At 44.5% G+C, this 27255-nt stretch overlaps 1 protein-coding gene across 4 annotated transcripts in view; it reads right to left on the reverse strand.

Moving 5' to 3' along the window:
• Nucleotides 1–27255, reverse strand: part of SLC24A3 (solute carrier family 24 member 3) — a 185877-nt gene that overhangs the window by 16011 nt on the left and 142611 nt on the right. Inside the window, exons 8-16 of one of the 4 annotated variants that reach the window (XM_040612246.1) lie at nt 27160–27185; nt 25393–25446; nt 20941–21074; nt 18136–18296; nt 17362–17638; nt 15605–15771; nt 13729–13843; nt 12746–12858; nt 6333–6437 (exon numbers count right to left, since the gene is read on the reverse strand). In XM_040612246.1, coding sequence (XP_040468180.1) covers nt 6333–6437; nt 12746–12858; nt 13729–13843; nt 15605–15771; nt 17362–17638; nt 18136–18296; nt 20941–21074; nt 25393–25446; nt 27160–27185 — 1152 coding nt within the window. Of the gene's footprint in view, nt 1–6332; nt 6438–12745; nt 12859–13728; nt 13844–15604; nt 15772–17361; nt 17639–18135; nt 18297–20928; nt 21075–25392; nt 25447–27159; nt 27186–27255 lie in introns of all 4 variants that reach the window. The other 3 variants (XM_040612245.1, XM_040612249.1, XM_040612248.1) reach the window with 3 other exon arrangements.

Here is a 27255-nt window from a genome sequence, read left to right on the forward strand (position 1 = left end):
ACCTGGTGTAGGAACAAGTCAGTAATCTCACAGTCTGAACCTCAGCTGCTGAAAACCATCAATATCAATGCATCATGGCACACTAGCACAGGCTAAACATTATTTAGCACTGAGGTAAAGAAGGCAGAGAGACAACTTATGCCTGCAGGGCTCTGTAGAGATATCACTACTAAGATACCCAGGCGCATCACAGGCTCTGATGTAGCCATCAACATGGCAGAGCCACAATTACATCCACTGTGCAAGCGGAGAACCAAGATACAGGTCCTCACAGCTGTGGAGCTATTTAAGTGTCATTTTTAGAGGCTCTGGAGTCTAACCAAAGGCACTCACCTGCACCTTTAAGCCCTATATACATTTAAAAATGTGGTTCTATGTGACATAAACCTAAAGCTATATAGGAAGGCTACAGGGAGTAAAGCCACCTCTCCAATTCTGTTCCTCAGCTAGCATCTCTCTTCCCCTCAGTTTCCCATTCTTCTCTTGGGGAGCTTAATTATTGTCCCTTTGGGCATTTCATATGATCTTCTCAAAGAGTATGACCTGCAGTATTGTCAAGAGAGCACTCAGATGGAGAGCCCCAAGGCATTTCTGCAGTTTACTGCATGAAGGAGACTTCCTTGAAGGGAAGGTTGGCTTCTCCAGGGAAGAACAAGGCAGCTGGAAGCTGTGGGGTGGGTGCCATGGGCACCCACACGACTGAATTGTAAATCTTTAGACCACCTAATATCAAATATTATCTTAAGGCCACTATAAGGTAACACAACATTGTATTCCTCCCTGCACCTTCTGTGCAATGAAACCCTCGTGAAGTTGAGTTTCAACTGAGTCACCAAAACTAATTACTATTTAAAGTAGTAACTGACTATTTAAGTTTCCTGGAAGAGATCAATCTTAGCAAGAAGTTATGTACAAATATTCAAGGATGCTTTAGAAAAGGACATTGCTGTTGTTTGCCTAACAGACCTTGATTTTGTGCAGTGCAGGTGTGTTTCCAGTCACACCACTCTGCTACTGAGGTCAAACAGCAAAACTAAATGCAGTGATCTTCCTTAAACAGGCTGGTATCCAATTCTTAATTGCTCAGCTTGCTCTACATTTGTATACAAGGAAAAGCAAAAACATTAGTCCATTCCTGCAGACAAGGATCTGCAGACAAGAAAAAGTTCCCAGAATGGAAGTTCTTCCACCTTAAACAACACTTTTTTTTTTTTTTTTTTTTAACAGTTGGATTTATTTCTTGGTTTTTAAACTGGTTTTAGTCCAATAAACATTTCAAACTAAATTTCTGTGCTACAATGTTATTTTTTCAATGGTCAACACAGAAAACAACAGTACATAGTGTATCACTGGCCACTTTTAGTGCTCGCATCCTTCCAGTTAAGACTATAAAGAAGCCCATTTGCAAGAGAAGTGGGCATTGCTATTGTTGACGAGCATCACTACAATTTCATGAATGCAAGACTGCTGAGGCACTTGTATCGTTTTGCATCGCAGTCAGGAAAAACTTTTCATCCAAACATTGCTCCCAAATCCAGAGTAATGACTGAGCTTCATTCCCCCAAGACAACAGAGGGGAAAGTCTGACTTCCAGAGTCAAGAAAAGGATAATCAGTTCTGACATTCTGCAAACCTGAACCTGCAATGATCTACACACAATCATGATCCTCTGTGCAAATGTACATTGGACACAAGGTCAAGCATACTGCAAAAAGACAGTCCTGGAAAGATTTCTCTTTTCTCCTGCACATGCTCAAGATTCAGCATGATGATGCATTACTGTACTTCTAATAAACCATAACGAGCACGAATAGGTCCTGCAGAGCTACTGTACACTGGAATTATTATAGCATTTGTACTCACAAGTGTCCCACCAATTTGTAGAGCTCTGCTGCTGCCTGAGATTTGCTTTTATCTTCATGTCCGTTAAAATCCTGGCTTATAAAAATTGCACATTTTCCTTTTTTACTGATTACTTGCCATCATAAAAAAGGCTACGGCCATGATGATCATTGGTTCATAAAGGTATTACAGGATTTCTTTAAGATACAAGCTGTAAGTGTGTGTATGTACAGTGGGACCATTATATTCCTATGGCCATTACATGTAAAATACAATATTCTCACTAGACTGACTGTCCAAAAAAATGAAGGATTTTGATTCAGAATGTGAAAGCCAATTTTGGGACTGTCTGCATAACTAGAAGTGAAAAATGGAATGATCCTACTGTTAATGTAAACTGCAGGTTGTAAGGGGCGGACAGGAAGAAGTCTCTAATGTCACTGCAGCTTCTACCACCAGTCCTGAGCAAATCTCAAAGTTTTGCTGAAACAAGAGCTGCTCTTGGGATAAGAGACAACTTCAAGTTCTGACCCAGAAGACCTTTTTCTTTGATACCCTGCAGTGTATTTCCTCTAAGAAACCAGGACAAGCTAATGTGAGGGCTCTGTGCACACATTACTGCTCCCTGTAGAGACAGACTGGTCAACTGCACTCAATTCACACCCAGGCAACCACTCGTCTCCTCCCGAGTGGTCCATACATGACAGCTAACCTGGATTTCCATTTTAGTTAATCTAAAATGCAAAAATCCCCAAAACTAACTTTGCTTAACTAAAATGCAAATTGAAAGCCACCTTCCCTGCTATCTAAATGAGCAGCAGCTGGCTTGGAAAGGCAGATACTATTTTACAATAAATTCCTGTCTGGGTTTTGGTCAGGAATTCTGTTTGACCGGTGCCAAAATCTGTAAAAACTGTCAGTATAAAATACATAAATCGGAAAGGAATCTACAGGAAAAGGAAGCAAATGAAGCAGCTGGAACTATTTTAGCATGGAAAATGTCTGAATTCAGCCTAAAGTGCAGATGCTGCTTCTCAGTTACATCATTAGCCTTCATAAAACCAGAAGACATTTGGAAACACCATTCTAAAGACATTGGTGTCCAATTTGCTGAGGACAGTGCTTCCAAAGAGAGGTGTTTGGGGCGGATTTCTTTGGACTATCTGCAAGGCTCCTCTTTAGAGGTCATTCAGGGGAGCAAAAGTTGCAGTTAAGTATTATTCAAAAGTAGAAAGTGTATGCCAATCATTTATGACAGCTTTACCAATGTAGCAGCAACACGTCACACTGATCCCACACAGGCAAACTAAACGTGGCAACCCCTTCAGGAGTATGAGCAACAATTTTCCCTCACAGAGCAACTGCATTAGGACACTTGAGCTTCACGTCAGGTTAACAGTTCTCAACTCAGGCTTAACAAGCAATGTTCCTGGCCTGGGATCTAGCTCAGCTCCCACTGTTGAGCAAAGCAATCAGCTAATTAACCTAAATAACAAGAACTTTCCTTTAAGAGGCTTCACTAATTCCCATAGAAAGCAAATTCCTGGGAGGAGTGAATGGGTGTTTTCTAATGCAGTTTTCACTTTTCAGCGCTTTTTGCTCCACAAAAAATCGGACCATTTATTAGGGTCCTCATCTAATACCTCACTCTGCCATTGGGCAGCAGGATTAAAACCCTTCCATGTAGATAGCAAAGGGTGGTTTCCTCAGGTGACCAAATACTAGCTGTGGAATGCGCTCTGTCAGGAAGCTTATTTGGTTGAACTGGATACATATCACACCTGGACTTTCTGGAAGAAAAAGCACAACTCTGGGTAAAAAGCCCTGTTGGTGAGCTCAAAACACTATATAAGCTGTGCAGACCTCCAGATGTTTCCACGGTGGCTTCAGGAGGTAATGCGGGCATGGCATCTCTCTGCCACGCCATGCAGCAGGTGGAAAAGGGACAGAAGAGGACAAATATGACAGGTGAGAAGGGCTATAAAACCATGAGAAGCAAATGAAAACCAACAGAAAAATCAGTTGGAACAAACTGACATTGATGTAAGCCTGCCCCCAAAGCAGATTTGCCCTGGGATGGCTCGGACAGGGATTCCATAGATGGGTGCTGGCCTTAATTCCAGATGCACTAGAACTGGCAGTATACATGCTGTCGAGTTACATATGTGCCCCAAAATAGTCCAAATAATTTGGCTTGCTGCTTACGCACATAGCACCTCTGCATGGTGCGTGCAGAGAGTCCAGCTGTGCAGGATGCATTGCTTTTCTGGCACATGCAGTAAGTCTGACCTCACTAGACTTGCACATGTGGAGAATGGCATACATTCAGGCACTGTGTCCAGGGTCTCTGAGTTATTTAAGACAGCCCTGGAGCAAGCTGATTTACAGCAGTAAGAAACCTCCCACGCTGTATATAAAATTCCTGTTTAAGCCTGTTGCCCAGACACCTCTTACTGTAAAGGTTTCTTGGACTAATACAGTCCAAATTGAGATTCTTGTGGACTTCATAGCTCACATTGAGGAGAGAATGAAAGCTGTCTGGGTTCATTCTGGTCCAAAATGCAATGGTAGTCTGGCCTTTGAGGGATGTTTTTTGCTAAATATTCTCACTCCAACAAAGAAAGGTTTCCTCAGAACTAGATGAAACTCACTGCAAAGCATTTGAGGGGCTGCAGCCTGAGGATTTGGAGATATGTTCTCCAGTAAAATATATACCTTATGCCGGTGGTATAAGGGGTTTCCAGTGTCAGATCATCCAGCAGCAACCTCCCTGATGCACAGGTCACATTAAAACGTTCCCCATTTACCATTGCTAAAGGACGTAGGCTTGAGCAAATAGCCCACCTTGTTTCGAGTATAAGCACATATTCCTTTCTATCAAATCTGCTACTGGGCACGGAGGTATTTAATTTTTGCATTAAAAATAACCAGGGGACCACTGCCAAAGCTCTTGGCTAGCCTTTGCCTAGCTCTGGAAACGGTTCTCTGAAAATATAACAGAAACCCCCAAATATTAACGAAAACAAGAACACTTCATTCTAGCAAAAACTGCTATTACTTACCTATTGCCAAAAAAAGAGAATATACAATTTCAAAGGAGACCATTTCAGATTTGCTCTAAGTCTACTCTTCACGGTATTGCACTAGCTGGTGCATAGCAGGGGTTGCTCATCAGAACCAAAAGGCAGGTGTAACAGCTTCCTGCTGTTTTATCCTACCTGATAATGCTAAAGGCTTTCCTACAATCCCCTCATGTTTGACCCAAATCTACCCTACAGCCATTCTGTGCACAAGCAATAGCTAGAATTACAAAAGCCACACAAGAAGTAGGCATGCTGCTTTTTAAACCTTCTCTCCAGCTCTGGTAGCCTTTCAGCATCTTCTAATCTAATGTCCACCCATCTATTAAAAAAAGTAATCATACAGAACCATGAATTGTTTTATACAGTACTGCTTAGTGGTTCTGAGATAGTTAAATCTGAACTAGGCTGAATAGCCACTGTTCACTTGTTTCTCTCATTGTAGTTCTCCACTTGCCTAAAGGATTCTTTCTTTTTCTGCATTTGATTTTGGACTACCTGCTGCTGCTTCACAAATTTCCCATAAGCTACAGCTCTGGAAATACAGTTTTAATCAACAAACTATTCCCTCTTCTCTGATTATCACTGTACCCTGCCCTATTTCTTCTTGTAACTTCTAACTGTGAGCACAGGAGCTCAGAAGATTCTGAAATTTGGTACAAAAGCTTAAGAAAAATCTCTCCTCGATCTGTCAAATTAGGGTAGAAATCAGTCATGCAGCCTTCTCACGAGACAATTGGAATTTCCTGCAAGTGGCAATGGAATAGGTTTTCTCAGAGTACATGACAATGTGTAAATTCAGGGAAAACAAAGCTAGCAAAACATTCAAAACTCACAGTAAGGGAGAAGATAATTTCAGTTTATAGCAAAGAGCAGAAAAAGGGCCTTAGCCCAGTGATAATTTTTTTCCACATAATTACAGAAGGAAAAGCTCAGTTCTCTGTTCATTTAAGAATAGGAAATGCTTCTTCCCCAGGAGAAAACTGTCTGCAGACGAAGCCCTCCCTCATTCTGCAAGAAGGAAAAATCAACGTTCCCAAATTCTCCTTTGAGGTTTGGCTTGTATCTAGCAGTTAAAGCAAGCCAGAACGCTCTGTTTTGACCGATCACACAAGGATGGTTTGCAAGTTCAAAATCTGCTTTGTCTGAAATTGAAAGGAGGCTATCTCTCTTCTTCTTGTGTAGCAAATGCAAAGATGCTACCACCCCAGCTCCAGCTATTCACACACAGCTCCTGAAGGCAGTAAGTAACCAAGGCTGAAGCTAAACACCAGAGGAAAAACAATGGGAATAAAATAAAAGTTATTCCTATCTTCAGTTCTTTTCTGGCAGTTGCTGAAGGGAAAACAAGGAGCTATTGCCAAAACCCAAACTGGTTTTGCTCCAGGATCCAAATATGACAGAAATTACCTCATTCAGGAATATTAGAAGGACTCTGCTATGTTTCCAGTCCCTTGGCTGAAAAAGCTGCAGTCCTCTGTCTGTTTGGGGATCCTCTTCCTGCAGTGTCCTTGCCTGGCAGTGGAAATTCAGTGTAAATCCTGCATTCCCCAGGTCTCACCATGAGACAGCGGTCTCAAAAAACTGGAACTTAAAAAATCTGCTGCATTCCTGCATGTTTCAATGGAATTTCCTTCTTGGACTTTTTTTGAGACTCCTAAAAAAGCATCCTTGGTTTGCTCTGCATTGCAAAATTCACTTTGCAGAGGGTACACACACAAGACGGAGTGCTGCACATAGACACTCAAAGTATTAAGCAAGAAATGCAGGAGTTATGGTTGACGAGAATTCCTGTATTGTTATGAGCTTTGGAAGGGACCAGACATTATCTTGCTCTAGACATTTTTGTTCCACTATAGTACAATGATCCCAGTCTCCCTGCCATGAAACCAGGGAGCAAATGCACTCAATACACACAAACTATTCCAGGAAGCTGGAGGGACTAGTTAGCTTCAGCGTGTAGCTGCTCCTATGCTCATCCATAGGTTTTTGGGATCAGCCAATAAATTAATCCATTAATACCTGCCAAGCTGCATACTGCTGCTGCAGTGATACCACCAATCATGCTGCAGATGCTAAGGTGAAAGCTGGAAAGAGTCTGGTACCCCAGAGCAGGAGGAGTAACGTCTGCAGAAGTGAAGGGTAACACTGTGGGAAGCAGAAGAGTAACCACCCTGTTGCTATCCTTGACCTTAATGTTTGCCCCAATGACTGACAGATCCATTGAAGCTATCCTCCCTCTTCCCCTCAGAAGATTTAAGGTGGTCTATATGAAGATAACTGGGCCAGAATGGGGCAAGGAACAGATACACAGTTGTTGGCTATGAGAAGATGGAAACCCACCTTTGTCCTAATGTCTTAAGATTCATCATGGTGCCTTGGAATTAAAACAGTGAATAGCAAACTGGTCAGTGAGTAGCAAAGTAGTGATGCTTGCCATCTCCTGTGTTTCCCCAGTGTCTGCTTACCTCTGGATTCTCTGATACCTAACAAGGCTTATGCTAATTTTAATCCTTCTCTCTCTAGCTGCCTGTTTGCATGAAAGGAATGTAGCATCTCTAAGACGTCGAACTTACTGTCAAATTTTGCTGAAACTGGCTGAAGTTACCAGGCAGAGGAATGATGGATAGACATGATTATACTCCCAAAGGCTGATGTGAACAAATGAACCTGGCTGTTTATGCTTAACATTCCTCTTCTCTAAAATACTCCTGGCTGATGTCTGGTTTACAGCTTCACATCCAAAAAAAAAGATCCCAGAGGGAAGCAACTGGATGGAAGACATGGAGCAAATATCTTTTCATTCTGGATTTGCCAGGGCCACTGGGGAAGGATGCTTACAGGATCACAGTGTCAGCAACGTGTCCAGGACTCAGAGCTGGAAGAGATGAGAAAGTGAACTCTTTCAGAGGTCCCTCTAGGTCCAGAGGGATGCTGCTTTTTCTCCAAAAGTCCTGCTGACATGCTGGTGTAGCTGTGGTTGATAGCAAAAGGCCAGAGCTGCAGCAGGAGGGTGGCCAAGTGACTTCTAGTGGAGAAGCTCCAGTGGGAAGCACAGAGGAATTCACAGTTAGTGTCTGGACATTAATGGGTGCCCAGAAACAACAAGGACTCTTAAAGTAATAAACATATAGTTGGGTTAGAGGCTAGACATAGAAACAGAAAGGGTCTGATGTGGAAGCTGTTTGATGTTGACTAGATCTGCCTTTTGATGGGAAAAGCATCAGTGGCCTTGCCCAAATCAAGAACCGTGGGACTGACGACTGAGTTGAAGGCAAGGGGTGAGGGCAGAGGAAGGCCTTTTCTTCTCTGCACCAACACTAACATCTTCCTGGAGAAGCATGAGATGGAGCATTTTCTGGCTTGGGTTTGGACTGATTCCAGTCAGCACTGGAAGGAAAAGAAAAAGAAATCCAGTATAGCACATTGATGATGTCACTGAGACAAACCTGGTTCATGGTTAACAGGCACATACAGGTGAGGCAGGGTGAATGATATCAGAGATCAGTGCCCTGAAGCATGGCCTTGCAAAGCCCTGCCTGGTGTGCCAGCTTCCTACATCACATCATTGGGGTGCAGTCCCCCTGTTCAGGCTGTGACTGTGACTGCCCTGCAATGTCCATCTGTGGTGTACCCACATCCTACCGGAAAATGTTTCATTTACAGTAGGAAGACAGAAGAAGAGGAACTTTCTTCTCTAGAACAGGTGACAGATGCTTCCAAGATGTAGCTGGAGAAGCAAAAGATGGAATTCCCTTCCTCTTTTGTAACAAGAAAGGAAGAATAAAATAAAAATAAGCTGAAACATCCATTTGCAATGGACCTGGGAAAGGGGCAGTCAGAAGTGGGAGAGGCACTTAATCAAAATGATTGTGATTTAGTAACCCAGCACCAGGATGTGTCTCAAGAGATTCACAGTCCATTTCCAGTTCTGCCACTTCCCTACTGTGCAACCTCCAGCAAGTCCATTAGTCTCTCTTTGACAGGTCCCCTCTTGCTCTTTCCCCACCTTATCTATTAGATTACAAGCTGTATTTTTCCTCCTCGGGCACTATCTCATAGAGTGAACTTGTTTAAACAAGAAGTCCTGATTCTGCATGGGGCTTTCTGTGGTTGCTGCCAGGCTTATGGCAAAACTAGGCAGTAACTGAGACCTTGCGGGATGATGCTTTCAATGTACTGATGTCTCACATCCAGCCACAAGCTTGCAGGCTGCCTCTCATCCAAAGCTCTCTGCTTACCTCAAATCATAATGCACCATCTGTAAAATGGGCTTTGAAACACCCACCTGCCCTTAGGGAGTTTAAGGAGGGTTCAAACACAAGCTCATCCTTCAAAGGGGGCTGCAGCAGCTGAAAGTGCCATTAGCAATGATACTGCTCTTCACATTCAGAATGAAACCCCATACATCTCCTTCTGGTTGGGAGCAGCTGCTTGGCTGGTTAGTGTGTGAAGCCACTTTACCACATAAGCAAGTTCAGAATGTGCATAATCACAGGACAACATGCTGCCACATGCATGTACACACCACAGCACAAAAGGAAAGGAAAAGGTAGTAGACCCTTTTTCTCTATTTCTGCACAGAAACATGCCAGAATTCTTTACATCAGCATTAACCTGGACCAAAATCTGGCCACAGGGGATTCTGACTCAGGCAGCCTGGAACAAGAGATGCACACAGATTTTACAGAGTATGATATTAGCGAAATATCATACTCTGCAGAAAGCCCTGAGTGTTTAGACTTCCAGAAAAATAAGGCTGGAGGGAAGGGGGCTTCTAGGAGGCTCTTCTGCATTAAACTTAACTTTCAAATCACACAGTATACTTTTTTTTGGCTTACACAAAAGCTACTACTGCCTCAACAGCTTGCTTATTAAAAGGCATTTAGGTTTTACTTTCATCAAATGCTTAACTTTGCCACAGTCCTCTTATATTAAACGTTCTGAGGAGGCAGTAATGGTTTTGGATGGCTACACAAAAGTAATCATGGTCAAGCAAGCTTTTTTTGTCTTTTACAAAATCTCTCTTTCCCTCTATACACAAGACAGGGGCATTACAATGGCTTTGAGGAGTTCCTCTTTTGGAGGAGGTGCTACAAAGACAAATTTGAATCTTGCCAAATACCAAAGGAGGAGTACTAAATTGTGACTATTAGCTCAGAAATTATCTAGTGCTTCTGATTCAGGGTCACATTTAAGGGACAATCTGGTTGGCCCGATCCTGTGAACCCCCACCCAGCGAGCAGGCCTTGCTCGTGCAAGCAGCCCAAGCTCAGCCCGATGGACAACCTCAGGGAACAGCAGCTCATTGTCTTCTGCCCCTGACGACCTACATGCCAGGGTCCCCGAGTAACAAACAGCACCTTGCAGCTCTTAATGCCTGACCCAGCTAACTCTAGCTTTTTCTGGCAACTTAGTAATACTTGAGTAATTAATTTTTAGTAATGAGGGGATGGAGGGGAGGGGGGACTTGTTTTGTTTTGAAGTCCAATTATCCAAGGATTTGGAGAGAAATCCAGGAACTGCAAGTGAAACCTGAGGAAACTCTCTTTGCTAATTGTGGGGCTTTTTCCAAGACTGCTTTTTCTAACCATGTGATCACACTGCACAATGAACATTTTGGGTGTGCAAAACAGTAGTGACATTGTTATACCCCCATGAAAGCTGGCTGCTTCTGTTCAGACACTTGTTTTTATCCTTTTCCGCAAAAACATAGATGAGCTAAAGATAAGATGCTCATTAAAGAAAGGGATTTTATTCCTACAGCATTGCTCCTTTTGTCACTCCTATATTCAAGAAGAGAGAAGATCCAAGGAAACACAGGCTGGTCAGCCTGACCTTGATCCCTGGGAAGGTGATGGAGCATATCATCCTGGGAACCACTTCTAAACACACGAAGGACAAGAAGGTGATTGCGAGTAGACATATAGATTCATGAAGGGGAAAACATGTTTACCAGCCTGATAGCCTTCTATGACAAGGTGGACTTCTTGGATGAGGGGAGAGCAACAGATGTTTATGCTGACTTTAGCAAGGCTTTTGACACTGTATCTCAAACATCCTCAAAGACAAACAGAGGAAGAACAGACTAAATAAGTAGACAGTGGAGTGGACTGATAATTGGCCAAACCACTGCACTCAAAGTCCAGCTGGAGGCCAGTCACTAGTGGTTTACCCCAGTAAATGCTTAATGTCTTTATTAATGAACTGGATGATGAGGCAGAAGGCACCCTCCGCAAGTTCGCAGCCAATACAAAACTGGGAGGGGTGGCACTGGAGGGTTGTGCTGCCATCCAGAGAGACTTGGACAGCCTGGAGAAATGCACAGGCAGGAAACTCATGAACAACATCAACAAAGGGAAAAGTCCTACATCTGGGAAAAAATAACCCCATGTATCAGAACATGCTGGGACTGGGCTGCTGGAAAGCAGCTTGGCAGAGAAAGACCTGTTGGTCCTGGTGGACACCAAGCTGAAGTCTGCAATGCACCCTTGTGGCATGGAGCACCAACAGCATACAGGGCTGTATTAGGAGAAGTGTTGCCAGCAGGTAGAGAGAGATGATCCTTCTCTGCTCAGCACCAGTGAGACACATCTGGAGTCTTTGGTCCAATTCTGGGCTCCTCAATACAAAGAAGGCATAAACTTTGTGAAGCAAGTCCGGTGAAGGCCCACAAGGATGATTTAAGGGACCGTAGCAACTGACATACAGAGAGAGGCTGAAAGAGTTGAAACTGTTCAGCCTGGAGAAGAGAAGATTCAGGCGGATCTTACTGATGTGTATAAATACTAGAGAGGAGAGTATAGCAAAGGTGCAGCCAGACTTTTCTGAGTGGTATCCACTGAAAGAACAAGAGGCAACACACACCATTTTAAATACAGAAATTCCATTTAAACTTCAAAACGCTTTTTTACTGTGAGAGTGGTCAAATGCCAAAACAGGCTGCTGAGAGCAGCTGTGCAGTTTGCAGTTTCCATCCTGGGAGGTATTCAAGACCCAACTAGACATGGCCCTAAGCATCCTGCTCTAGCTGACCCTGCTTTGAGCAGAGGGTTGGAGACTAGACAGTCTCCAGAGATACTTGCCAACCTCAACAATCCTGTGATTGTCCAGTCTTTTAACTTTCATTCACTCCGTGACTGTAATCAAGAATCTTTCCTCTGTCCTTCCTGCAGTCTGAGTGATGTCCAGCTAACAGCAATAGCAACAGTGGCTTCCCTCTAGGACTTCATGGCATCTCTTGCTCTTCCTTTTAGAAGGGAGACTTTGGGGGGCAGGGGATGTCCCTTTTATCATTGGGAAGTAAAAGATGGTTTCATACATTTTGAATAGTTTTTCTCAAACAGGAAAGCTTTGCAGTGTTTCCTGACAATGGTCACGCTCTGAAATATCCAATTATATAACAGCTTCTTTTACCTTCCAATGTGTTAACAGTTCAGTAACGCTAGAATTCTTCTTACCAAAAGCCCTACAGGTCTGCTCTATCCTTTACTTTCCACCTATGTGCTTATCCCCTCTGGCTTATTGAAAATAGGATCATTCTTCTTATTTGAAATATATTCAAGTGTGTAAAAAAACGAAGAGTTAGCTTTTTTCAGCACAGACTGCTGCTTTTAAGGAGGAAATGGAAGTACTTGTCCTTCAAAGGATGGGGAGCATCCTTATGATTTCCCAAATCATAACAGAGCAAAACTATTTGTTTCTTCAAATCCAATCTGCAGAATTTTGGTCTTTTTTTTTTTTTTTTTTCTAAATAGAGCTGCTTTATTTTAAATAAATAAACAAACACACAAACAAGACTTATGAACAAACATAGGACTTACATATGATCCGTAATTCACTGCTAAGGTCTGCAAAGCCCATGGGAGGCCTAGGCCAATTAAAATATCAAAAACATTGCTTCCGATGGAGTTAGACACAGCCATATCCCCCATACCTGCAGGAATGGAAACCACGTACAATTAGACATGTCTCAGAAAACTCTTTCAACTTCTAAACAGAAATACATTTAAACTGAGCTAATCCAGACAATTTCCATGGATTAAGGCAAAGAGTTAAGGGAGATCCCTCTCATCCCACCCCTTCCCTTTCCCCTTTGCCCTCCCCATCATACAAGGCCAGTAGGGTTGAAGGGGCTGAATCCACCTTCTAGAATCACCTAAGAACTTCTCTCAACTAATCCTCTGCTGCTGTGGGGACCCCAGCCACTGGCTGTGTTGGCTGCAACCTGGTGCCATGCTCAGTGGGGCTTTTGATGCTTCACTGTAACCATGACACAGGAGTTTCTATACTGCACTGATTAGATTAGGTCTTCAGGTAGTCTGTTAAGTAGCTGGTTGTTTCAATGAAGAGCTACTGGTTTTGGTCCCCAAAGCAGTACTGACAACATTCTTTTTCTCTTAAAAAAAAAAGTTGGAGTCACAAGGCAGAGGGGCAGGGGGTAGTTTTCCTTAAAAACAGTAGTATCTGCCAGCCCTTATGACTGTGGAGAAAAGCTGGAAAGTGACCTGAAAAACCCTTATGCCATGTTCTAAACAATTCTATACCACTGATATATTAAGAAAAATGTTGAAGGACTGAAGTTGACAATAGCACCAAAACTTGTTCCATTCCGTCATTAAGAACCTGTTAGCTGCTTTGCAATAGCAACATAATTAATTTCCTTCTTTGTTCTTGTTTTAAATTTCAGCCTCAGAAAAAAGGCTTTGTGTGCCTTCACATTCAGGTCACATCTGTGCTACCTAAAAGGGAAGACAACACATGGAAACTCTTCCATAGCAGTACGACATCTCTGTGATGAACTTACCTTGCCTTGCCACGATGAGGCTTGCCATGCAGTCTGGCACACTGGTTCCAGCTGCCAAGAAAGTGATGCCCATGATCACATCTGGAATTCCCAGAGTGTAGCCAATGATTGTCACCTAAGGAGAGGAAATAAACTGTCAAGCTGTTTACAAGAATTAAAATCAGAGACCACCTTGGCCCAATTCTGCAAGATTCAAGTGAGACAGAGTTTATAGCTTAGTGCAAACTCACAGTTTTAAAGAGAAACAGTGACAGGCTTTTTTGGTATATTCATCCTCTGGCAGACCGTAACACTTACCTGCTATATTCCCTCTTTGGTTAGCTGCTTCTGCACCTTTCACCCACAACTTCCCTGACACTAAACTGGAAATAAGACTATATGGTAGTCCACTACCCTGTGTAACAGTCTCCTGATCTTGACTGAAATTTATAGACATTATTATATACAAATAAGAGCTAAACAGACACTAAAACAACCCCATGGTTCATTATACTATGAAAATGCTATATGCAAGGACATATCCCCAGGTGATTGCAAACATTTCCTATTGGCAGAGAAGAAATACCTTTAATTTCCTCTTTCCTTTGCTATGCAGTCTATGACAAATTACTGCTCCTCAAATTGATTAAAATTTTTAAATTTTGGATGCCTTTGCCTAATGATGCCCTTTCCTACTAGCCACATTTCATTGCTCTTCTCAACTCTGCAGCATACTCCAAGAAATAGGAACCATATGTTAGAGGCAGCACAGTGACCCTGTGGACTCTAGTTTTTCAGCCATAGAAAGTTGGGATAGCTTTTTTTTGAAAAACACCTCATGCTTGTAGATCAAAAGCAGAAGAAAAAAAGTAACTTTCTACTTCCTGTTCAGGGTAACATGAGTTACTGCAAACAAAAAATAAAACCCCCTCTTCTGTAACTGCTTTGATCAGTTTGCAGGTTTTTCATTTAGTGCAAGAATGAACTGTGAAGGCAGCAAAGATTTTTTTGTAACAGCCCCCTTTCTAACAGGGAAAGAAGTGGCCAGTGCTTTTTGCGAGGTATCTTCATGCTCTTCAGGTCCCATGCAGAGACAGACCATGAATCACGCACTACATTGCACGTGCAGCAGCCCACAGCCTGGCTTCCCTTGTTAGACCCTCTCTTGACGCCAATGCCCCATCATTGCCTGATTCTGCTTAAGAGTACAGACTGCCCCAGAAGGAACAAAATCCATGCTGTGTTATTACTGTGATCCTAGTGAGGACAACTTCAGACTTTTCACCTACAAATATCATGTAATGAGGCCTGCAGCAAGCTAACAGGCTCAGTTATCCAGCCAGTGCACAAAACCCCGTGAACAGGCCAACTATGCTTGGACTTCCTTGTGTTCATTTTTATTTACCCCTTTTTACCTTTAGAATAATGAGGTAGAACTAAGTTCCTGTTGGCTAGAGTAGCTGTGCAAGAATTTGGCTGAACATCATGCTTTTGTTCATGCTGGGTTCAAAGTGTTATCATTCATAACTGTCTCTCAAGCTTGCTCGCTTCACGAAAAGGAAAAGCTAGAGAGACCAGATTCTTACTAGCATCAGGGCTTCCTTACACTATCCTGCATGACAAGAAGGTGTTAAACTGGTGCATGTGTAATTTTTTTCCCCACGTTAAAGAAACCAGGTGAAATTCCAGCCCTGAATCAAGTTCAAAGGCCATGGCTACTGGCCCCTAATTATCTTCTCTGAGTGCAGCCAGGTCTAATAGAAATGGAAGCAGACTTGCTTGAGGTTTCTCATCTAAAAATTCAGGTATGCAGAACTTCCCACACATTTCCCTAAGCTGACAAAACCACTTCTGATACTTCTCCCAGGCTGTGGTTTATGCTTCAGTTGGTACATACCATCCACACCATCATGTAGGAGAAGGCTGCAATCCAGAGGGTAGAAGAAGCAAAGGTAAGCATGAACCATTTTTCCAAGTGTGGTTTGTTACAGTTGGGCACCGTGAAGTACAGGACAAAACTCAGTGGCCATGTGAAGAGCCACTTCAAGATTTCTATCTTGCCAGCTGTAAAGCAGAACAAAAAACACCACAAAGAAAAAAAAAAGAAACAATCACAATGCTAGTCTGCTTTAGTCCAGAATATTATTGTTTTGTTAATATTAACAAACAAGATGCCAGGGACACTTCAGCCTAACTACTATCCAAAGAGATAATGACAAGACATTTTTTGTTTGGAAGATCACAGAGTGATGGCAGAGATTGGAGGGCAGAGAGGAGCACAGGGAAAGAGTATGAAGTGCCTCCCTGAGAGTTTGTTAAATAATGGGTCAGAGCACATCTGCTGCCCTCCCTGGGCACACTACTTACAGCTACCACATAAAAGGCAAGTTCTGGAAGGAGATCCAATCCATATTCAACCACCCAGTGGGAGGGTACAGAAAAGATGACACCAGGCCCTTCACAGAAGTGCACAACGGAATTGTAAGAGCCAATGAACTCAACTTGCAGTAAGGAAAATTCAGAATAGATGCTACCATAAGTCATGCATTTTCTTTTTTTTTTTCCTACCATGGGAGTGGTGAAACACTGGAACAGGTACCCAAAAAGACTGTGGGATCTCCATCCTTACAGATAATTGAAACTCAAATGGACACAGCCTGGGGCAATGTGCTCTGAGCAGGGGTTTGTACCAGAGATTGCCAGAGGACCAAGGCAACCTTTGCCATACTATGAACTTAAGTGTCACAGTCCATAGGCCATCTAAATTACTTCAAGGCTCAGGGTTTTTTCCTTACTCAAACTACAGCTATGCTGTTTGAGTGAGGAGATCTGAACGGGAGTTTCTAAAAACATACCTCACCTGTAAAGAGCAGGACCAGTCCCTACAGTCTTGTGGCTTGTCTGCAACCCAGCAGATGTTGCCAGCTGTGGCAACTGTGAGTCAAAGGTAGGGCAGGGATATGTTATAATCATCCTGGGACTAGAGGCCTGATGGGGTAAGAGGGACTTGGCAAAAAGAAGATTGCCACCCTGTAGGCACATGCGGTTTTTCACAAGTCACATAGCTGTTCTGATTTTCTAAGCCCCCCAGAAAGAGAAGACACTGTGGCTGCACTTAGTTAACAGCAGGAAGCAGAGGTGCCCAGGGCCTTCTTTTGTCTCTGCTCTGCATCAGCAACACCACTGCCTTGTCTCTGCTAGCACTATACCTTACCACTGACGTAAGAGTGCACCCCATTCCCCAGCAAAGCTAAGACCTAGATGCAGACACATCTGACCTGCATTCAGGTACCTTGCCAGTGGCCCCACCACCCTCATCTCCCTTTCCAGTCAGCAGAGAGAGACAGGTCTCTCCAGACAGTGAACTAGGTTCTGGGGGCAGGAACCACTCCATGGAGATTGCTGCCTCTCCCCTCTGACTGAAATAGCAGCACTGGGCCGATGCACGAGCTGCAGCAGAGGAGTGTCCAAGCCCGGGAGCCTGTATCCTGAGAAGTTCCTGCCACTTCCCAGTTCCTCTCATCTTTTGCCTGTGACCAGGAGCTACACAGCAAGCTGCAGGCACTTCTACCTCAACACGCATCTGCAATGCTTTCTGGCACACCCAAACTGAATTTTGCTTTCTGGAACAACACAAACCCAGGAACTTCTTACTAGGTAGGTCAAAAGGTGTGTATGGTCCTTCATGGTCATCATCGTCATCGTCATCTTCCTCTTCCTCATCGTTTTCATTGTTCTCATTATCCTCATTCTCATTTTCTGTCTCGTTCCCAGCCTCAGCCATGTCTTCATCCCGCCGTGTGCCATTCACGCCCCGCTCGGCAGAGTTGCTGGGGCCTGTTCCATTCTCAACCACGTGCTTGATAGGTATTTTGATTGCTACTTCCGACTCACCATTGGTGTAAGTCCTGCTGTTTATCAGCCTTTGTCTCTGCAAATACAGGCACAAACTCTTGATGAAAGATTTTTTTTTTTTATTTAATTTTTTAAAGATAAAGGGAGGAACAGAGAAAGAGAGATGTGCAGAGTTCTTTAAAACTACTTCTATAAAAGCAGGCCCAGTGGCTGCAGAAATGACTCCAGGAGTACTACAAGATCAGGGCCAGACTAAGTGCTGACTCAGTGAGTGCCATAATATTAAATAAGTGCAAACCATATTAATGTCAGATCAATGCAGGGGGGCACCTCCTGTGAGCAACAGCTACAGGTAACATAACCACATAACAGCTCGAAACTTTCTCTACTAAAATCTCCATGGGGACAGAAACCAAGTGATGATTTAGTGAAGTCAGTGTCAAAAGGATAAAACCTGGGAAAATGTTATCAGGGATCCAGAAGAAACACAAGTTCGATTTTGACCCAAACACTGCTATAGGAAAAGGCAAATTCAGAAGGAAAACAAGAGGTGGGGGGAGATAAAAGACATACCTCATTGATTAACATGCGGCTGGCCATGGAGAGACGTGTTTTGGGAGGGAAGTGGCTGGTTATCATGATCCGGAGCCCAGCCTCAGAAAATGAAAGCTGGTGTGGGTAGGCAGACAGCAGCTCATCCACCATGATCACTGAGGCTTTACGGTGGAAATTTCCTGCAGCCAAGCAACAAAAAGAAATTGAGGCCTTCCAGCAGTCTCTCTCTCTCTCTCCGCACTGCGTGGCCCTTAGAAGAATAAACCCACAGGTTCCAGAAGTCCTTTGTAAGAACCATTCCTTCAGCTACCACCATGCAAAATATACCTCCTCTGACCTTAATTTCTGTCTTTAAAGAAATCGCCAGCATCGTATCTTCACTCATGCTCATTACAGAGAATTAAATCTACTCTGCACAGTTCATCACAGGCCTGCATTAGGCATATCACTGCTTCCACAGGAGCTATTCCACTAAGGCGGAAATGGTGCGACAGTAAACTGCATTAATTCCACAGTTATAATCTGCGCTTCTGTGAGGATATTGGCCTCACTCACCATTAACCAGCCATACATAGGGGTGAGGAAATTGTCACTGTGTTCCTGCAGGATACCAGCGCAAATGAAAAGAAGGTTCCTGCTTCCTGGGCTCACAGCTCAAAGCTGGAAAGTGCCATCAAACCTGGCAGCAAGTACACATGCCGGTCCATGGGGTGCAACCCAAAGTGCAGGAGCAAAGAACAAGAACACAGAGGCAGGCACCTGAATTGTGATCCACCTGGGGCACAGAGCCAGTGCCTGTTACCCTCTGGGGTGGCACAGGGCCAGCATCCATCCTTTCTGTGCCTGGATGCTACCTCAGGCTGTGAATTCTGGGACTTGGGGACTTTGGACTTGGCAGCAGGGAAACCGGAGGTCTTCCCTGACACATCTCTGCTCTGGTTTATTAAAATCAGTGCTGAACACTGGCAAATGTTTCATGGCATTACTATTTATTACCATCACTGTTAGTCTTACAGAAGAGTATCTCCTCAGCCTTAGTGTCATTTTTTTTTTTTTTTGACTGAGGTTTCCATGAACTAGGGTAGGTAAATGTGGGGTCATTCATATTAAAAAAAAATTCAAACCAGCCAGTCAGCTTTTCCTTGTGACTTCTTCCATGCTGGCATTTCCTGCATGGCACTTGGGGGAACTGCCCAAAACACAGAAATTCTTCTGTTTGATTCTTTTTGGTACTCTGTTCAGAAAAGGCTTTGGAATAGAAACAATAGTGTTTGAACCCTCAGGCAATCTGTTACAATGGGCGCTGCGACCCCACGCTACTGGCAAGTGTGGACAGCAGAGCACCTGCCTGTACAGGAACAATCTGTAAGAAAATGATGCAATTTTTTCACCCTCCTTTCTCAGCCAGTTTGAGTAACCACAAGTGTCCAGAACAACAAAAAAATACCAGTAGCTGAGCAGCGTCATGCAAAGATGCATTCTGGGGAGACTTAAACCAAATCCCACAATCAGAACTGGCTCATTTGTGCATAACCCTGAGGCCACCAGGTAAACTTAGATGACTAAGGCCTGAGTTTATGCTTACTGAATTTTACCAGCCCAGCTTCACTGGTACAGAGCGTAGTCATCTTGCCAGAACAGTTTCACTGTTGAGAGCCTCAGGCTACAGATAGGTGTTCCCACAAAAGCAGCTTCCCCAAATCAGAGTGCAAAGCACTCACAAAAGCCTTCCCTCAGCAACAAGGCAGTATCTTGATAGCTGGCCTCTGGTAGACTCAAAGGGTTTCATGTCAGCAAATAAACCCCTCTACATTTCATGATTAGTTGCTTACTATATACACACACGATGTCTTTTAATCACTGTTTGCTGGAAGAAACACCTATTTTTGTTATTATTTTTTTTTAAGTCCAGCAGAAGAGAAAGGGCAGCCTACCTGTAGTCAGAGACCAGGAATGCTTTAGACAAGACAGAACTACTTCTCAGGTTAAACCAGTGACTGGGCGGTGTGAGGGTGGTGTGTTATTCCTGAGGATAGGTGCCTATAAATCCCAATCATACTGCACATGATTGTTGACTGTTGCAAAGATTAAAAAAATAGCCTCTCTAAATATAGTTTAGCACATGCTTGCAAATGCACACATTGAGCTACTGCTGTTGAGCTACAGAGCAGGTGAATTTTTTTTTAGCTGAAGAAATACAATCATTTTTATATGTAATTATGACTAAAGTCAAATGGGAGCAGATTTCAGCCAATGTGAAATCCACTTAAAGTTGTGCACATTCAAGACATCGTGTGCAGTAAGAGCACACTACCTAGACCAGCACAGAGTCCCTGCTCCCCCTTCGCTGGGGGGGGAAAGTACACGCTAGTACAAGTAGGCCCTTTTTCCCTGCTCAGTTTATGCTGCTTTGGAATAGAGTTAAATTTAACTGGACATACTAGATGTTATCGGGCACCTTCAGTGCAGTTTAACAGCCTCACAGGACAACTTACAATGGCATGAGTCTAAATAAGTAGCCCTGGGCAAGTCAGGCTTGCAGCTGGAGGACTCCTCTCAGCCAGGGACTTGTCCAGCAGCAAGAATTGTCCAGAGGAGACCTGAGCTGCCTAAGTGGCAAAGGATGTGGTGGCTGGGTCACCGCACTGTGCCCCCAGGCACAGGGCCCATGGTCTTCTGGCAGGGGTGGTTACAAAAACGCCACTTCCCTGCCCATTTTCACGGCTGATAAGACAGCAGCAGTCCACATCACATGACTAGCAGACAAACTTGTAAACATGCAGAATGATGCAAGCAAGCAGGGTGACTTACTGGAACAGTTACCTTTCTTTAGTAATACCACTGTGGCATCGCAGCTGCTGTTATCGTCCATTTCTGTGTTATTTGCTAAACCGTTCACCATATTTGCAGAGTTTTTTGTCTTCCTTTCAAAGCAGTGATGTATGGTTGAGTTGTACCTGCACAAATGAAATAAAGTCTAGATGCACCTTTGCTTCTTCTATGTGGATTTCTTGACATTCTTCCTTTCCTAGACTCATATCCTCTGTGATCCAGCTAAGGGAGGGAAGAAAACCCCTCTGGTTTTAAGGAAATCCAGTCACAGTATGCCAGAGCTCTAACTAAACCGTATACAACGTAATCTCTCCATACCCAGAAGGCAATGAAAGATACAAGACATGAATCTTCAAAGACATGTATGCTTATGTATTATATGTAATTAATATTCTGAATATGCAATTTCCAAATTTATTTTTTTAATCACACCAGAGCATGAGTGTTGTTTCACCTGTGAAGACCTACCACAGGAACACAAGACCATATGCTAAGATACACCTCCATCTCATCTTTGTGGGGGTGAGGGCAGGGGGAGGGGAAAAACTTTATTTCTTATTTTATTTAGAGTAGCCAAGGAGCTGACAGAAACATGAGTCAAGGACCCCACCATGACACGCAAAGGCAAGGGCAGACCACTGTGAACGCCTGCCTGAGGTCCCTAACCAGACCAACAACCTCAACAGCTATATCCAAACAGGTCTGAAACATCTGAAATGTTATGGCATTGCTTTCAGAAAAAAAAAAAATAACGCATTTTAGATTCAAACATTAAAACTGTCTGTTTTGATGGTCAGTTACTTGTTGCAAGGGTGAAACTTGTTGCAAGGGTGAAGCTACCCTCCATGTTAAAGGAAAAGTTTCTAAGTATTAGAAGTGAGATAAATTCTGACTCATTTTCCCTTCAACCTAGCCTGAGTGTTTTGCTGTTCTCACTGAGAATTGCTCTCACAATATTTACTCTATTCATCATTTCAAAACAAATCTCTACTCTTACTTGTTCAGACAAGACCACTGGTGTGCTTGGCAGCTGGTAGGTTTTGTTGAATGTTCCAGTTTAAATCTGGGTTTCCTTTCTATTGGCTTTTAAAAACAAGGCAGGAGGAGGGGAACCACACAGCAGAACAGACTAGCTTTGCTAGCATGAACTTGTGTGAAAGAAGTTGCACAAGCCAGATGCTCAGAAAATCAATGTTGATTGCGCTGTAGTTTTACCATCGGTCTTCAAGCAGTCAAGAACAAATTGCTATGGAGTTTTGCACCCATAAAAAGTAGACTGGAATCTTCTGTGTGTTTATTTCTGAATAGGAATGCTAAAGCAAAGACAGAAGAGGCTGCTCTGGTGGGACTCGGAGATGGATTTGGTTCTCTGCTCTGCCATGCAGTTGCTGCATTAGCCTTGGTCAGTTCACACAGAATAAGATCCGTAAAGCATAAAATGACAGAATCACAAAATCGTTTAGATTGGAAAAGACTTTTAAGATCGTTCAGTCCAACCATTAACCCAGCACTGCCAAGCCCACCACTGAACCATGTCCCTAGGCACTGCATCTACACATCATAGCTCCAGGGACAGAGACTCCACCGCCTCCCTGGGCAGCCTGTTCCGGGGCCTGACCACCCTTTTGGTGAAGACATTTCTCCTAATACCCAGTCTAAGCCTCCCCTGGCACAACCTGAGGCCGTTCAGTCTTGTCCTGTCGCTTGTGACTTGGGAGAAGAGACCGACCCCCCCTGCCTACAGCCTCCTCTCAGGGAGTTGTGGAGAGCGACCAGGTCCCCCCTGAGCCCCCCTCCTCTCCAGGCTGAACACCCCCAGCCCCCCCCGCCGCTCCCCAGCAGAGCTGTGCCCCAGCCCCTTCCCCAGCCCCCTGGGAGCTCTGGGCACGCTCCAGCCCCTCTGTGTCTGTCTTGTAGTGAGGGGCCCAAACTGAACCCAGGGTTCGAGGGGCAGCTGCACCAGTGCCGAGCGCAGGGCCACGGTCACTGCCCTGGTCCTGCTGGCCACACGATTTGGGACACAAGCCAGGACGCTGTTGGCCTCCTTGGCCACCTGGGCACACTGCCGGCTCACACTCAGCCGGCCATCAGCCAGCCTTCCAGGCCCTTTCCCACCGGGCAGCTCTCCAGCCCCCTGCCCCAGCCCATGGGGGCACCGAGCCGTGCTGAACCTCATACAGATGGCCTCGGCCCCTTGGTCCAGCTTACCCAGGTCCCTCTGCAGAGGCCCCTGCCCTCTGGTACACCAACACTCCCCACCAGCTCGGTGTCACCTGTGAACTTACTGAGGGTGCACCTGATCCCCTGCTCCAGAGCACTGATAAAGACGTTAAACAGGACAGGTCCCAGCACCGAGCCCTGGGGACACCCCCTGTGACAGGCCACCACAAGATGTAACTCTACTCACCACCACTCTCTGGTGCTGGCCACCCAGCCAGCCTTTTACCAGCTTCACGTACACCCATCCCAGCCACAAACAGCCAGTTTCTCGAGGAGAATGCTGTGGGAAACACTGTCAAAGGCTTTACTACAGTCTAGGCAGGCAGCACCCACAGCCTGTCCCTTCATCCACTAAGCCGGTCACCTTGTCACAGAGGGAGACTAGGTCAGCCAAGCAGGACCTGCCTTTCATAAACCCATGCTGGCTGGGCCTTGTCACCTGGCTGTCCTGTAGGTGCTGCATGATGGCACTCGGGATGATCTGCTCCGTAACCTTCCCCGGCACCAACGTCAGGCTGACAGGCCCATAGCTCCCCGGATCCTCCTTCCAGCCCTTCTCGTAGATGGGCATCACGTTGGCTGACCCCCAGTCAATGGGGACCTCCCCAGTTAGCCAGGACTCTCATAAATGATGGAAAGTGGCTCAGTAAGCACTGCTGCCAGCTCCCTAAGCACCCTGGGGTGGGTGGGGGTTGGGTCCCACCCACCCCCACAGGCTTGTGCTGTCTTGGTGGTGTGGCAGGTCACTTGGATTGTGGGGGCTGCATTCTTTTCCCCATCCCTGTTTTTCAGCTCAGGGGGCTGGGTGCCCAGAGAACAGCTGGTCTTCCTACTAAAGACTGAGGCAAAGAAGGCATTAAGTACCTCCGCCTTTTCCTCATCATTTGTCCTGTGTTTCCCCCTACATCCAATAAAGGATGGTGATTCTCTTTAGCCCTCTTTTTGTTGCTAATATATTTATATTAACATTTTTTATTGTCTTTTACAGCAGTAGTCAGATTAAGGTCTAGTTAGGCTTTGGTCCTTCTAATTTTTTCCCTGCATAACCTCACAACATCCTTGTAGCTCTCCTGAGTGGCCTGCTCCTCAGCCAGGCCAGTATTCATCCCTGCTGGCTGGTCTTCTGGCACACAGGGACAGCCTGTTCACACATGTTTAAGATTTCATTCTTGAAGCATGTCGAGCCTTCCTGGACTCCTTTGCCCTTCAGGACTGCCTTCCAAGGGACTCTGTCAACCAGTCTCCCCAACAGGCCAAAGTCTGCCCTCCAGAAGTCCAAGGTGGCAGTTCTGCTGACCCCTCTCCTTACTTCTCTGAGAATCAAAAACTCTACTCATTCCATGATCACTACAGGTGCCCCAGACAGTCTCACAGCATCACATCACCCACAAGACCTTCTCTGTTCACAAAAAAACAGGTCCCATGGGATGCTTTCCCTAGCTAGCTCCCTCACCAGCTGGGCCAGGAAGGTATCTTCCACACACTCCAGGAACCTCCTAGAGTGTTTCCTCTCTGCTGTATTGTATTTCCAGCAGACAGCTGATTAAGTTGAAGTCCCTTCCCAAGAACAAGGGCTAACAATTGTGAGACTTCTCCCAGATGCTTATAGAATATTTCGTTTGCCTCTTCATCCTGGTTGGGTGGTCTGTAACAGACTCCCACCACGATACATGCCTTGTTGGCTTTCCCACTGATTCTTACCCATAAACACTCAACATTGTCATCACCATCATTAAGCTCTGGACAATCAAAACACTCCCTAACATACAGGGTTACCCCACCACCTCTCCTTCCTCGCCTATCCCTTCTGAAGAGTTTACAGCCATCCATTGCAGCCCTCCAGTTGTGCGAGTCACCCCACCACACTTCCAGGATGGCAACTATGTCATAGTTTTCCTGCTGCACAATGGCTTCCAGGTCCTCCTGTTTGCTGCCCATGCTGCATGTATTGGTGTAGACCTTTAGATGTCTGATGCTCAGATCTGTACTATGGGGATAAGAAGCCCCTTCCTGCCTCATCAGGATCAATTATAGATTAAGTACATGACAGGGCAAGGTGCTTTAACCCCTGCCGTTGGAGGTGCAGCTGGCATGCAAGCTGGGTGATGCAATGGAAGCCCTGTCCACAGCCTGTGGCTCCCTTTAATTACCTCTACAACCTCTGAAAAAGCACTGGAGGAGGATGCCTTACAACCTAAACAAGCCAAGGGTTGTTTGACTTACTTCATGATAACGATGTAGATGATATACATCAGCACTAAGACTAAGGACTCCCACCTGCAAACAAGAGCAATACAGAAAACACATGAGAGCAGGCCACGACAGTCAGCTGCTTGGGTTCAGCCATTCCCCATCTGTCTTGCCACAAATTTGAAGAAAGGCTTGACTCTCTTGGGCTGTCTTAACACACTTCCAGAAAAGGGGAGGAGTAAAGAAATGGCACACACCCCAATGTGTGATGTCCCCTTTGTTTTCCTGACTTCTGCTCTGGTTTTACTTGGCCAAATCAACTAATCAGAACAAGTGACTAAACCTAGAAGTTCAGCGAACAAATCATGCACTCAAGGAACACATACACTTCTGTAAGGACAATACCTGTGATGGCTGTGGCAGAGTGTGGGGAGTGGCCATCCTGCCCTGCCTGCACGGGTCGTTGGGCTTTTTGAGTATGCTAAAGCACACTGATCATGCTAAGACAACCTGAACAAGGGGCAGCTCCTCTTTTGCTACTGCTGCTGCATAACCACTGAGAATGCAACAAGCAGCAGCTGAAACTGCCGACTAGATATCGTCAGATTTTTTTCTCCACTTTTTCTGTAACAAACCAATGAAGTTTGTATGAAAACCAAATAGCATGTGACTTGCAGAACTTGTTTCTATGTAACTTTTTTCATTGACCAAAATGCTGCAATATGCATAGCATATCCTATGGCAAACTGCTAGTCTTTGTGGAAATCATCCATTATCAGAATGCTATATACTAATAGAGTCACGGGCCATTTTCTCTTTATGGATTCTGAGACACTGCACTAACCATAGCAATATCTCATTCCCTGATTCTGGCAGTTGAATACTCAGTTTCCGCATTTCTGTGTTTTAGTTGAAGGTCACAGACGAATACAATTGGGTCTTGAGTCAATTTTAGTTTAAAAAACAAAACAAAACAAAGAAAAACAAGCCATTGCAAAACTCAAGTGTTTCAGAAATCCTTTTCTGAAATCAAACATAAATCCCCTACTGAGAAAAAGTTTAAGAAAACATGCAACCCAAAAAGCCTGACTCCCCCTAGTGCTTGTAATCTAAATAATACTGGCTGTGCATGAAATCAAAGCTACCACTGTCACTTTACAAGCCCTGAGAGGTGCTGCAAACAAAACCATGAAAGCAAACCAACTGAAAGTACACTTTTAAAAATGTTTGAAGCCCTCCTAACCTACCCATACCTATTGCAGTACATTTAAGCACATTCATCGAGACATTAACACCTATGCATTTTGTTTTTCTTTTTTTCTTTCTTTAAATCAATCTTTCACTTTTTGAAATTGCCTTAGGAGCTTTTATTTTTAAAAATATTAAATTATTAAAAATCCAAACATTGGAGCACTTATATTGCACAACACGGTTATCAGACTGCTTGGGTGGCCCCTTCCATTCCCAGGTGGCTGAAATCCCTGGCACACCAGCACCCAAAGAGCAGTCTCTGCCTCTGCTGAGCACAATGCCATCCCCAGGCTGCTGCAGGGTGGGCAGAGGGCACTCACTGCCACCGCTGTATTGGTAAACAGTCCAAGTGACACTCTCCTAGGTTTTCCTCTGGCTCAGAAGATGAGTTATTCTAGCCTATCTTGTGCAGAGGTTTCTCACGCAGCAGGAAACTGCTGCCTGAATCACCCTGCAGAACTTTTTAACTTTACCCTCTTCTCCTGATGAACCCTACTTACTGAAGCTTTTGTGGTATAATCAGAAAAAAATGAAAAGGGATTGACTTACCAGGAAACTTTTTCATCATAAATAAACTGTGGAGAAAAAGTTTAAAAATAGGTATGTTATACACAAAATCACAGCTGGAAACAGTTCATGACCCGA

The sequence above is a fragment of the Falco naumanni genome, chromosome 12 (assembly GCF_017639655.2).
Source record: "Falco naumanni isolate bFalNau1 chromosome 12, bFalNau1.pat, whole genome shotgun sequence".
Taxonomy (NCBI): Eukaryota; Metazoa; Chordata; class Aves; order Falconiformes; family Falconidae; genus Falco; species Falco naumanni.